General features: G+C 39.2%; 2 protein-coding genes across 2 annotated transcripts in view; both read left to right on the top strand.

The window, feature by feature from the left end:
* Positions 1 to 2133: 2133 nt before the first annotated feature.
* On the top strand, positions 2134 to 2625 carry LOC140936778 (uncharacterized). The gene has a single exon (XM_073386266.1). The coding sequence runs from the start codon at positions 2134 to 2136 to the stop codon at positions 2623 to 2625; it is 492 nt and encodes a 163-aa protein (XP_073242367.1).
* A 10043-nt stretch (positions 2626 to 12668) lies between these two features.
* The window catches only part of LOC140936777 (melanocyte-stimulating hormone receptor-like), a 989-nt gene continuing 387 nt past the window's right edge, over positions 12669 to 13270 (top strand). Inside the window, exon 1 of the mRNA XM_073386265.1 lies at positions 12669 to 13270. This exon is cut by the window's right edge and continues 387 nt beyond it. Within this exon, the coding sequence (XP_073242366.1) occupies positions 12669 to 13270 (602 nt within the window).

Below are 13270 nucleotides of genomic sequence, written 5' to 3'. Positions count from 1 at the left end.
TTATATTGTCTTACTACAGGGTCACAATTTGATCGCTTAGTAGGACGGCTGAAAAGGTTTCTTTATAGCCCTATCCCTGAAGGTTCCCAGCAGTGCTATAATACTAGTTAAATACACTGAAATACTATTTCTACCTATTTCGCCAGAACTTGATATCGTGCATGGCCATTCCTCCCCCAAACGGGTTTTTCTCTAAACAACCCCCTTAGCAGGCGCACGAGAAATTTAGGGCGAGCAACTATTAATCTATAAATATTAATAAATATTTGTTCGTGTATGATTGGCTCAAATCCCCGGTTAATTTTTCATAACCAACCACTTTTGACCAAATTTGAAAGACGTTTGCCAATATCATTACAAGACTTAAGTTGTACGAATTATCGAGAGAAAAAGGGACAGCACAAAGCGCGGTATCAGCTGTTTTGATAGAGCTGGAGCAAATGGGCTGAAGATTTCACAAGTTTTGCCAAGACGAAATAGCGAAACTTCTGCCTAAAAAGAATAACAAAATACCACTCAAAAGATGACAAACGTTATTTGAAGTATGTCTGCTAGAATAAGTAAATCTACGTAACCTGAAACTGCCGGAGAACAGTCAAATGTTATGACGACGAAACATTACATAGCCGATCGATCGAGGCAAACATAAAGTGAGAAGCATTTTGAATGAATAATAAAACAATTATTGAATTCGTCTTTCGAATGATATGAAGAATTATGCAGATCGAGTAGTGTGCTATAAAAACGTTAACTTATGAAGTTTCACGTTGTAGTCGTGTAAGGACGGCAAAAAAGTGTACAAAAAAGCGTGCTGAATGTGCAGAGTTGTTGCTTTGCTAATCTAAGTCTATTTCTTTTTTTCCGTTCTCGTTGCCGTCGCCGTCGTCGTTGCTTAAGTACCAATCCCTTCAAAGGTGGCCCTTAGGGACCAGGCCTACAAAAAGTTCAAAAGCTGGATACGCTCCTGCATTATAGATCAGTCTACATACTTACTCCTGATACGCGAAGCCTCATATCAACTTCAAGGCGAGTGAAGAAGCTTGACTGATCTTTTATTCAGGATTTATTTTATATTGCCACCTGCACATACAAACAACTTCTTCTTTTCTTGACGACTGGTGGTGGCACAGTTATTGGCCTCATTCACTTTGCTGAGAACAAAAAGACATAAAAGACTGGTGTAAAACTTTGTATGCCCAAAATTGCTGGAAATATTTTTGGCCATTGTATAGTCTTCAAATGCCTACTATGCAACTTAGTCGTGTACACTAAGACTTATGACATAAAGCAAAATTGCCAACTTTACAGTTTTACCGACGAAAGAAAATTGTTTGCTGTCAGGAGACGTTGTGCCTGCATTCATTCAATAAATTAAAGATGGCCACTGAAAGGTCAAAGGAAATAAATAAAAAAAGTTACATAAGCATTTCCTAATCCCTGCTAAAGTAGACTGGTTCCCAAAGACTACAGAGCTGAGAAACCAAGACACGAGGAAAAGTTAAAGTTTTCTTTTTCTTAAATTAGCGACAAGATTTCCGAGACTTATTGCCATAAATTTCAAACTATTAATAAATCGAACTTCAAAATAAATATTTATATCTTCTTCTGTTTTCTTTGACTTATAAGTATAAACGTGATCGTCCCTGTAAAGTGTGCAACCAAAAACACCCAATTGGAAATGTGATGTGTTCAAGGGAATGGAACATAGAAAGATGTGGGAGACGGCGAAGAAACTTGGACTGTGTTACCGTTGCTTGGGGAAAGGGCATCTTGGTGACTCATGTACTTGGAACAGAGAGTGTGGAATTGACGGATGCAAGGGTCATCAGATGGCGCTTAACTATACGATTAATCATGTACGGGAGAAATATTTAGTGGTCCATATTCGTGAACAAGTGAAAAGAGTCATGAGAGAATGTTTTGAGTGTGCGAGACGATTTCGATCGAAGCCAGCTCACTAGCAAATGGCGCCGTTCCCGAAGATTAGACTGCAGCAATCCTTCAGACCTTTCGAGAGCTGTGCAGTAGACTCTAGAGGACCTTTCTTAACTAAGCAAGGACGTGGAAGAGTGCGAGCTAAGTGCTATTTGTGTTTGTTTCTCTGTTTGAAGACTTCATTGTTGCCACTTAGAGATGGCCTCGTCTTTGGACACTGATGCATTTCTTGAGTACGCTTTTGTAAGAATGACTGCGCGGAGAGGATGGCCGCAGAAAATGTTAAGTGACAATGGAACGAACTTTGTAAGCGCATCGAGGGAACTGCGAGACCTAGTCTCTGCTATAGACCAGGACAAGATACAACGGATGACCTCCAGTGAAAGAATGAGTTGGAAGTGGAATCCACCTGCAGCGCTACATTTTGGTGGAGTCTTTGAATCTATGATCAAGTCAGCAGAGCGAGCTATTTTTGCTGTACTCGGTGATGCAGAAGTTAATGATGAGGAGTTGGAGACAATCTTCATGGGGGTAGAAAGTCTGCTGAATTCGAGACCTTTAACAGCTGTGAGTGACGACCGTAACGACGACCGCGTCTTGACTCCAAATCACTTTATGATCGGGCAGATAGGTGGTGATTTTGTACCGGAGAGCGTCGACACCGAGCCATTTAGTCCCAGAAAGCGCTGAAGAAGACTTCAAGAGCCTGAGCTCACAAGACATGAGTAGTAGGGGAGGGACCGGTTACTCCTTTTCTTTGCGGATTTAATTAACTTTTTGTGCGGTATAAATTAACGCAGATGACGTCATGCATCTCATTAAGATAGGATGATGTCATAGTCTATTTTCAGCTGGCAAGGAGCAAGTGACGTCAGAATACTCTAGGGGTTGACGTCATCAAAAAATGTTGACATCATAATCTATAAATAGAATGGTGATATCATGTCCCTACTTGGTCATGATGATGTCATATTTTTTTCCAGGTAAGATGATGTCAGGGTTTATTTTTACCTGCCAGTTTTTTTCTATTGTTTCGAAACACATAAAATGGCGCTCCCTATCCAAGCAGTCATTCACGAATTGTCAGAAGAAGTCATGAATTTCAATCAGTTAACCAGTTTCGATTTGTACGTTCCCCAGGAAATTTTTGAACCATGGGATGATTGGGAAAATGAGTTTGAAAAATTACCACAGGTAAGCCGCTCTCTGTTTCTCTGTATTTTGAATGAACGTTCGGCTCTCTGGTCTAGTATTGTTACCAACTTAATCAAGTTTTACTTTTTTTAGGATACTGAACGGCCTCACTTAAACGAAATACAGAGTGGAGCGGGCAGGAAACGACTAGCAGAGGTAGGTTTTACAGTACTTTAGGTACCTTTCAGATTTTGGTTTTGGGTTGTTCGACAGACTTTATTTATAACCACGACGAGCTCAGGAGCCGTAGCTCGTTAAATCTCCCACGTGAAATAAAATGGTCCAAAAATACAAACAGATAAAAACATTAAAATTAAGAAATTATAAAAATAAAGCGTGCAATACATAAATTTAGCAGTAGTTAATGGTTTTTGCATATTTAAAATTGTTTTGAGAAGAAACAGCTTGTACAAAAGTTATCTTAAGATAGATTCGATTTAGATAATATTGTAAATGAAGTCAGATTTTAAACTTGATGGACTTAAAAAATATTTTTACAAAAACACCGTATGGTGTATAAATAAAGGAATTATGAAACCATGCTGTTGAAAGACTTTGTTGACGTAATTGAGAGCCAGAGCGCGCAAATAATTTGTCGCACTATATCTTTTAAACAGGTTTGTAAACCCGTCGTTAATACAACTTATAATTTTACGGGATGAGGTAGACTCTACTTCTTCTAAAATGCCACGCTATCCAGTTCTTGGAAAGCGACACGAATGTTCCCTCTGTGGGCGAAAGTTTAATCGAATAGATGCTTTAAAACGACATGTGAAACAAGTTCATGAGCGCAGAGCGGCTCAGCGGGAATACGTATGTAATACCTGTGGTGAGGTCTTTCACAATCTGGCTCCGTTTCTAGCACATGGAAAATCAGCACACAGTAGACCTTCTACGGCTGCCAAACGTCTGCACCAAGACGACTCAGGTAGGAAGACTCTTTTGCATTAACATGAAAAATGTAATTTCTGACGGTTGAGTGACTAGGAACGAATTAGTCAGAAATTGCTATTCTGATGGCACGATTGAGAGGTTTTAGTATTCTCAGGGGAGAGTTTTGAGTATTTAATGTCTTAGCGGGGAATATTAATCATTCTAGCTCAGTCAGTCTTTCTGTTTGCTGTTGTCAATTTAGTTGAATTTTTTCTATGGAGTTATGCGTTTGTTTGTACCTCTTCCCCGAGGTTCCGTGCCATTGCATTAGATGGGGAATACGTTTCCACATATTTTTTGGCCACATCTAAAGAGTGGTTTTTTAGTGGTTTTTCGTATCTGGCGTGGTACACTTAATTTTTCAAGCTTTTCAAGTTAGACTTGCTAGCATATTCTATGTTGTAATAAGTATATGTTACGACACATTGTTGTTGTCGGATGACTGACTGACCATTCCTCAATAAACTATTTCACATTGAATGTTTCGTGATAGTGTAGTCAGAATTAACATTTTGTGTAAATGAGAGGTACTATGTAAATTTCCTCCGCAAAGCATAATAGAAAGTAGGATATGTAGAAAAAGTGCTTTATTGGCCTTTGTTTACAGTAATACCTTACTGAATATAATAGAGGTCACACATTGTTAAACACTTCTTTTGTCCTTAAAACCGTAAGGTCCGATATCAGGGACATTTGAAAGAGGACGTATCGTGTGGCTTACATAGACATTGTTCCCCTTTACTAGTATATACCGCGGTAAGGTTCGGGGTCACAAAATCATTTCAGGGTAACAAAGGGAGGTTTCAAACACAACGTATTTACCGGTAAATAAAAGCCGCTGATTGCAAATGAGTAGTATAGGAGGGACCGAATTATCCTCTTTTTTGCGGAGGATTCTCATTAGAGTGCGGACGAATACATTAACGTCGCTGACGTCATAGGCTATTGTCTTGATCTCATAAAGATAAGGTCATGTGCTATTTTTAGATGGATGATGTCATGGTTGGTATAACCGGTTTGACAGGTTTTAGTTATTTTCGGCAGATGATGTCATATGTATTCCGGGGTTCTATGATGTCATAGTTGTTTTGATTGGTTGACCGAAATTAGAAAGACGCTCATTGGCTGTCTCGTTTGACGGAGCATTCTGGTTGGTTGCCGTATTTTTTATTGTTTGAACGGTATAAAAGCCTGCTCACTGCCTTCCCGCATACTAATTTGGATTTCCTGCATACTAATTGTCTTCCTGCATACTAATTCGGTATAGGTTTACTAATAAGTGTCACTCTACTACAATAGAAACAATAGGCTTGCCTAGACTTGCCCGATAAGTAACTTGAGCCCGGTTTTCGGACCGTCTTTTAAAAGAAAAATAGGAATAAGAGAAGCGATCACCTAGCAACGCGAGAGACGGCTTCCTATATCTTATTTAGCGCTAAAACTCGGATATATATAAACAAAACATACACAAATTGGAGCTGTAAACTCTTTATTTCAAGTTTGTCTGACTATTGCAGAACTGTTTTCTCCTTTCTATCTCGAGGAAAAGAAAAACTATTGAAGTCTTGTCATTTTCACGCACGGTTAATCAGTTAATTATGCGAGTTCACAAGCCCAAAGTTGAATACAAATTAGTTCATCTGTACAGCTAGACCCAAGGGAGCACCTTGACGTATTATTATAAAAACAAATAACTTAACAAGGATCAATTGGACCACGCGGCTAATAATTGCTAGCAATAAAACCACAAGAGAGATTCCTTTTTTAAAAAACTTTATTAAAAAAACAAAGACAAAAAGAGTCAAATACACAGCGATTTGAAAGGAAAAGGGATGAAAATTAATCCATTGACTGACTATTACAAATCAGTTTTTTTTTCCGTTCTAAAATAATCCTTCCGTGTCTACGCAATTTTCCTATGGCCTCTAAGACAAGAGTTCGACTTTCTTTGTTTCTTGCACTTTGTCTTGTTCTTTGTAGTTCGTCTTTTAGCTTTTGATTTACTATTAAAAGAGGTTTCATTTCTCTTTGATCTTGACAGTTCGCAGTACACCGTTTCTTGTGTCTGTACTGGATTGTGATAGTGATTTTTTCCGGGATTATCCGCTTCACTTTCGTAAAGGACGAACTTTAGGTTGCAGTTTCGCCTCTTGTAAATACTGTCTTCGCTGTATGTGGTCTAACTGATGAACATCCGCGAGATGGTTAGCTAATCTGACAAGGTACTTCGCCCCACACGATGAAATAGGACAGTTTCTGCAAACTCTCTTGTAAACCATGTTGACAGTTCGATGGATGAACACAAATGACATCTTTTTCGCAAACAGTCAGGTTATAGAGTGTCAGAAAGGCCAAACACAGGCCAGAAAGGCCATAACCAGGCCTGAAAGGCCAAAACCAGGCCAAAAGGGACAAAAGGAGACAAACGGGCCATTTCTAGTCATGTGTCTTTATTTTTTCTCAGACACACGCGTGGGTGTCGCGCATCGCTAGTCACGCAACAGCTCTTAACATTGGAATCATCATCTTTGTTAAGTGTAATCACAAATAACAGTGCCTAGTTAAAAAAGTTTTGACCGTGAATTAGTAATTGGTATTTCAAATTTCAGATTTTTTTTATTTATTGTGCAAGTTTACTATTACTGTTATTATTTTCAAGTCAGCAATACAACACTCTTAAAGTCTGGTTGTTTACAGTTTTTATTGAAACGCAACAACACAAAGGTCTAGGAAAAATAATTCTATAACATTCATAGTTGGACTAGTCTTCATCTTGTGGAATGGGCTGCTGTTGATACAGTCGATTGAGTAAGAATTTTCGCTTATCGATCGCTAGTTCTGTCGATTCCAACCAATCAAATCCTTCTGTGTCTTTAAGCTCTTTTTGAGTTTCCATCACTTTTTTGAAGGTGGGATCTTTTTTCATTGCACGCATCCACTGTAGATTCTCTAAGAGTACTTTTCTTAGCTCTTTTCTGTAAACAGGAAGAAGAGCGTTCTCGGCTTTCACGTGGGCCACATTTTCTGAATCTCCGTCCCCTTCGTACTCATTGATCAATGCGTTGAGCTGGGTCTCATGGCGTTTCTCGGCTTCACCAAGAATGCGTGACCAAGGCTCTAAGGTTTCTGTTTCTTCTTCTTGGGAAGAGTCCGTTCCTTGGCTAGAGTTTTCGCTGTCTTGGGAGAAATCGCTTTCTTCGCTGTCTTCATATTTTCCAGCACCTTGTTGAAGGTATAAGGTATAGCCTGTGCTCGTCATCTTTGATTTGAACCGCACGCGTTCTGATACTAAGCTAAACTTCAGAGAGCAACGCGCCTCTTTTATAGAAAATTGGTGAAGGCAGGGCTACTAAGCATTCTCCTTCGTAAATAATAATCGGTCTTACATCGAACCCTCATCGACCCCACATCGACCCCACATCGACCCTACATCGACCCCAAATGGACCTTCAAAAAAGTGATGGAAACTCAAAAAGAGCTTAAAGACACAGAAGGATTTGATTGGTTGGAATCGACAGAACTAGGGGGATAAAAATATGCCTATATCTACCGTTAAGTGGTTTTGAACTATATTCTCGTTGGGTGCCCCTGAAAATTATAACTGATATTCTTCGGAAAGTTTTTTCTTTCTATTTACGGTGAATTAATATCGACTAAAGGCTTTTTAAGAGATTGTATCTAGGTACAATTTTTAACAAGATTAAGGCGGCATCTGGCAATAGAGTAATTAGAGAAGGGATTACAATTTAACATATGCCTGAGATTTGCGTTCTCAGCTCACGAGTTATCCAGAATAATCGCGCGTGGCCTATGACTCAAGCGTTGTCTTTCTGGTCTTTGCCAGTATTAAAATGTAGCGTAGTTCCATATTGTATTGAATGTATCGAAGGTCGCGGAATTTAAATAGAATCGGACGAATGTAAAAGCGTTGGTTCAAAATGTTGATTATGTATAACCCACAGTCCGTGAACACACAGCATACTACTCATCGTAAAGGAAAGATAGATGCCAAAGCAAATTGCTATTATTGATCTCCGAGGCTTTGTGTGTGCAGATTCAGCCAATTTTTTGGCCTGAGCTTGCTAAACTGCAGTTTCCGCAGTGAATCGCTTCACGCACCCGCTGGTGCGTTGTGCTTGTACATTTATGGCCTCTCTCTGATGGAATCTTGTACATTCAACGCACTATAGTTAAAAATTTAACCAAAACAATGGAAATAATAATTGACTTTTTCTTTATATGGAAGAAGTGTGAATTTTTGATTTGAACTCTGATCGAACAAAGCTAGCATTGCCTTCTTGAGATGATCGCAAAGGACGGTGTGTGCGTCTGGGTAGGTTTAGATGACATTAGGAGAAGAAGACGGTCTTCCTGTGCCTTGAAAATGTTTCTGAGCCTAACGATATAACGATAAATGTGTAAGTGGTAATATTCATCGGCAGTCTGGTAGGCATTTTGATTTAGAAAACGTTAGATCTTCTAATCCGACTGCATTTGTTTGGTAACTATTATGCATGATCTGCTGTCAATGATGTAAAAAGAGTGCAAACGGGCTACATAAAAAAAAAATTCCTTTATTTAATGACAGGTTTGCAGAAATACTATTGTTAGTAGTAACTCGGCCTAAATTCCTAAAGATGTCATAGTAGAGGCAGAAAACACAAAGACCAAGCGATCAAATGGATTCGGTCGAATAGTGAAATCGTCATCCCGCCAAAACGTGTCCAAAGCCCGCCAAAAATTACCAAATCTCGCCGCTGCCGCTATTCAACTCGTCATCCAGTCAAGAAAAAGCTATGTATTGCAGGAAAATGAAATCACTTGCACACAGAAGAAAATCAAGGGTTAATATGTCTGATATGTTTTAGCTCGAGTAAGCGAGTGTTATTGTAATGCCATGATGATCTAAACTCCTAAGTGCAATTTTTAAAGCAACAGAAACACTAGGCAGGGGCACCCAACGAGAATATAGTTCAAAACCACTTAAACGTAGCATTGCTAAACGTATTTTAGTATTTAAACGGTAGATATTGGCATATTTTTATCCCCTAAAAAATTTTCATCTGTTCGGATTTCCTAACTGAAAGTCTAGTGATCCGAAAATTATAAGGATCAAAACTTACCTTTTCGAAAATTCCAGCCAGGTAAAAGGCTATCGACTAGGGCTACCTTCCGGCAAGTGCTAACGAGGCGAACTCGTTTATCTTTTGTGGAATGAGCATATTCAGATCTTTGCGATACTTTTTTCATAATTTTTAGAGGTTTAAAATGGATTCCGCAAAAGAAAAGGATGGCACCCAAGTTCAAAACAACAACTTTGGCACATTTAAGGCTTTCACTTTTATTAACAATCACAACAGGGCTTGAAGCTTTGTTAGTAAATATGAACAAGTTAGCACTTACGTTTCTTAAAAATTCCATTGTAGCAAAACTATAAACGTTAGAAAGAAAAATATAGTTTAAATGAGGTCTTCGACTGTTGAAAATAAAAATAATAATTGAATTCCGAGCAACAGCGTCATCAGGGATAGGAAAAATATTTTGCGTGGTGATATACACCAGAAAAAATTGGGGTAAAGTAAAATGTGTGAAAAGCGCAATAATGGGGCGGAATGTATCAGAGGTATAAAAATATAAACCTTAATAAAATACAAAGATCTAATGTGCGAGTGTCACAGGACAAAGAGTCTCTTGAAAGGCATAATGATAGTCTTCAAAACAAAATGTCCGCAAATTCGTTGCATTCCCTACGGGAGTTTTGGGCTGTCTTAATGTAAATCGAGCAGCAAAAAAACATGCTGGTTGACAAAATCTCTCAAAAGACATAAATAAATTCTGAAAAAAAGGTCCGCAAATATGTTGCATTCCTCACGGGAGGTGAGGACTGGCTCGATGTAAATTGACCTGGGAAGAACACGCTGGTTCTGATAGAAGTTTTGAGAATATAACCCTACGCCTTGACTACCGCTTAAAATTCAATTCACAAAGGAAAAGAGAACACTGAAAACCCTGGCTCTGAGTCGAAAAGCGAACACGCTACCTCAATGTAAATCGAGCTGCAAAAAACAAGCTGGTTCTGACAAAAATTTGAGCGTAAAACCCTATTCCTTGGTCAGCTGCTACTTTAAACGCAATTTATAAAGCACACCAGAGCACTAATTGCACTTTCAAACTAGAAATCGTATTAAAGTTTGCTCACCTGTTAGGTGCTCTTGAACAGACAACGAACAGCTGCACATTGATTCACCTAATTTCGGACCACGAGTTTTAAATACAAGACGTCACCATTCAAATGTGGGGACTTACTTACACCCAAATATGGGGAGAGCTTTGGCCTACATTCCGCGGCGTTATAATTCTGCCGCCGAGGCAACCTCGCTTCTTAGCTCGGTTGCCTCGTTGGCAAAAATTCTAGGTGTTCTTTTTAGGGAAAAAATCTGTTAAAAATGGGCAATTATACCATTTTTTAGATGTTCGAAAATCTTAGGAGAGGCAGGCAAGCAAGAAATTTTATAACAAATGTTCCGAAAATTCTAAATCTCAAATCGTCTTCCGAACAGATATTTTCCGAAAATTGACGTTGGGTGCTCCTGACTAGGTGACACGCCCGTGATTCTGTGAGTCAGACACCACGGCATTATGAAATCACTTGCGCACCAAGTGGAAATATAAAGTTCAATATGTTTTAGCTTGAGTAAGCGAGTGTTATTGTAATGCCATGGTGATCTAAACTCCTAAGTGTGATTTTTAAAGCAACAGAATCACTAGGTGGCGCGCCCGTGATTCTGTGAGTTAGACACCACGGCATTGTGAAATCACTTGCGCACAGAAGAAAATTAATATGTCTGATATGTTTTAGCTCGATAAGCGAGTGTTTTGTAACGCCATGGTGATCTAAACTCCTAAGTGCAATTTTTAAAGCAACAGAAACACTAGGTGGCACGCCCGTGATTTTGTGAGTTAGACACCACGGCATTATGAAATCGCTTGCGCACCAAGTGGAAATTTAAAGGTAAATATGTTTTAGCTTGAGTAAGCGAGTGTTATTGTAATGCCATGGTGATCTTAACTCCTAAGTGCAATTTTTAAAGCAACAGAAACACTAGGTGGCACGCCCGTGATTTTGTGAATCAGACACTACGGCATTATGAAATCACTTACGCACCAATCGGAAAATAAAAGGTAGCCTGCCACCTAAAACTCCCTTTCCCTTCCCTTTCAAACGCCTGCCACGCAGGCTAATTGCAGTGAAACCGGTTGGATATAGAAGGTATTAATTCATTCAGGGAAGACAAACTTTACTCATTAAACGATCATTATAACTTGCCGGCGAACTTGAAAGCGAAAAATCCGCTTCTGTCAGGACACAGATTTTGAGTGATTATATCATTTGCTGTTAAAATCGAGCAGATTGCTGTCTTCTATTTGATCTGCAAACTTGGGCACAAAATTATCATCACTCTCAAATTGATACCGTAATGGGGTTCATAAGATTGCCATAACTTGAAGTGCATCCTTCCAACTAAACGACTCGTCAATTTCCACTTTAAAATTTGAGTTTAATCGCCACTCTGAAGCCTCAAAAACAACCGAGATAAAAGCATAATAACATGAGGCACAAGAGAAACTTTGCGTTATGACTTTAATTTTAAAGTGGAAATTGACGAGTCGTTTAGTTCGAAGGATGCACTTTAAGTTATGAACCCCATTACGGTAAGTATAAATATTATTCATTGTTCCGTAACTGGCTGCATCTGTTTTTTGAAAGAGGTTTGGATCAAAGGTTAATGTGCTGTGCAAAATGCCAGATTCTTATTGGCTGCTCTAGGTGCCGATTAATTCCCTACACGAGGCAACGATTTGATCTGCCAACTTGGGCACAAAATTTTCATCACTCTCAAATTGTTATACCGTAATGGGGTTCATAAGATTGCCTTAACTTGAAAAGCATCCTTCGAACTAAACGACTCGTCAATTTCCACTTTAAAATTTCAGCTCAATCGCCACTCAGAAGCCTCAAAAACAACCAAGACAAAAGCATGATAACATGAGACACAAGAGAAACTTTGCGTTATGACTTTATTCATCAAAAGAGGTTCGTCTTCGCGACCTTAATCGTGTCATGTACTCATGGCAGTGGTGTTATTTCAAGTGAGTTTTTTACGCAATCTGATTTAGGCCCGTTTCAAACGTCGTGCTACTGCCTTGCCGAACTCTAATTTTCTGGCTGTCCCAGGGAACACATTGAAGTTGACGTATTATTAGAAATAGTGAAGAGGCACTAAATGCATTTTTGGACTGGAGCACAAAGATTGACGGAATACTAACTAAACCGGAAAGCTTTTCGTGCCGACATGAAAACTTATCCGGTATAGTATCATCAGTATGGACACCTATCCGATATGTGACACTTAAGAGATCGGCACAACTCGCGCCGAAATTACCGTGTGTGAACAGAAGCTCTAGCTATCCGGCATGGTTTCGTGCAGGCTCAAAAGCTATTCGGTATGGTGTGATTAAAGCCTTAATTGTCGCATCAGGAATCTTCGTCAGCATCTTGGGAAGTCAGACACTTGACGTTAAATTTGCAATTATTTTTCTCCGCTATGGCTACTCAGTTTTGTAATCAGGAGTTGGAAAAGCTAGCACAAGTTGCAAACCATCACGGAGCTTTTATTTTGACGTTCTGCGTGTTAAACCTGATTTTCGCTTTGGTGACGTCTCTCGGAAATATCCTCGTAATTTGTGCCCTTTGGAACGCCTTATCGATTCCAGCTAATGTAAAGAAGTTGTTGCTCAGTCTCGCTTTTTCGGATCTTTTGGTGGGAGTAATTTCGCAGCTAATGCTCGGAGTCATTGCCGGAGTCATACGAATCAAAGTGAACAGAAACAAAAACTATGACTTCCTCTGTCCGATAGTTCAAACAATTTGTTATTTCGCCATTTTCTTTTTGGCTGGTACTTCATTTTTTACTATAGTCGCTATCGCTGTGGACAGACTTCTTGCTATCTCTCTTCATCTCCGATACCGGGAGCTTGTTACCTCAAACCGCGTTATTATTGCTCTGGTTTCTGTATGGCTAACTAGTGGCATAACTTCGTCGGTATACGTTTCTCTTCATAACAATAATGAGCTGGTAGTTGCGATAGTTGAAATTGTCGGACTTCTTTTGACAACTGTCGTTTATACTCATATTTATAGAGTTGT

The sequence above is a fragment of the Porites lutea genome, chromosome 5 (genome assembly GCF_958299795.1).
Source record: "Porites lutea chromosome 5, jaPorLute2.1, whole genome shotgun sequence".
Classification (NCBI taxonomy): domain Eukaryota; kingdom Metazoa; phylum Cnidaria; class Anthozoa; order Scleractinia; family Poritidae; genus Porites; species Porites lutea.
The sequence above is the reverse complement of the archived record's forward strand: the minus strand, read 5'-3'. Positions and strand labels throughout refer to the sequence as shown.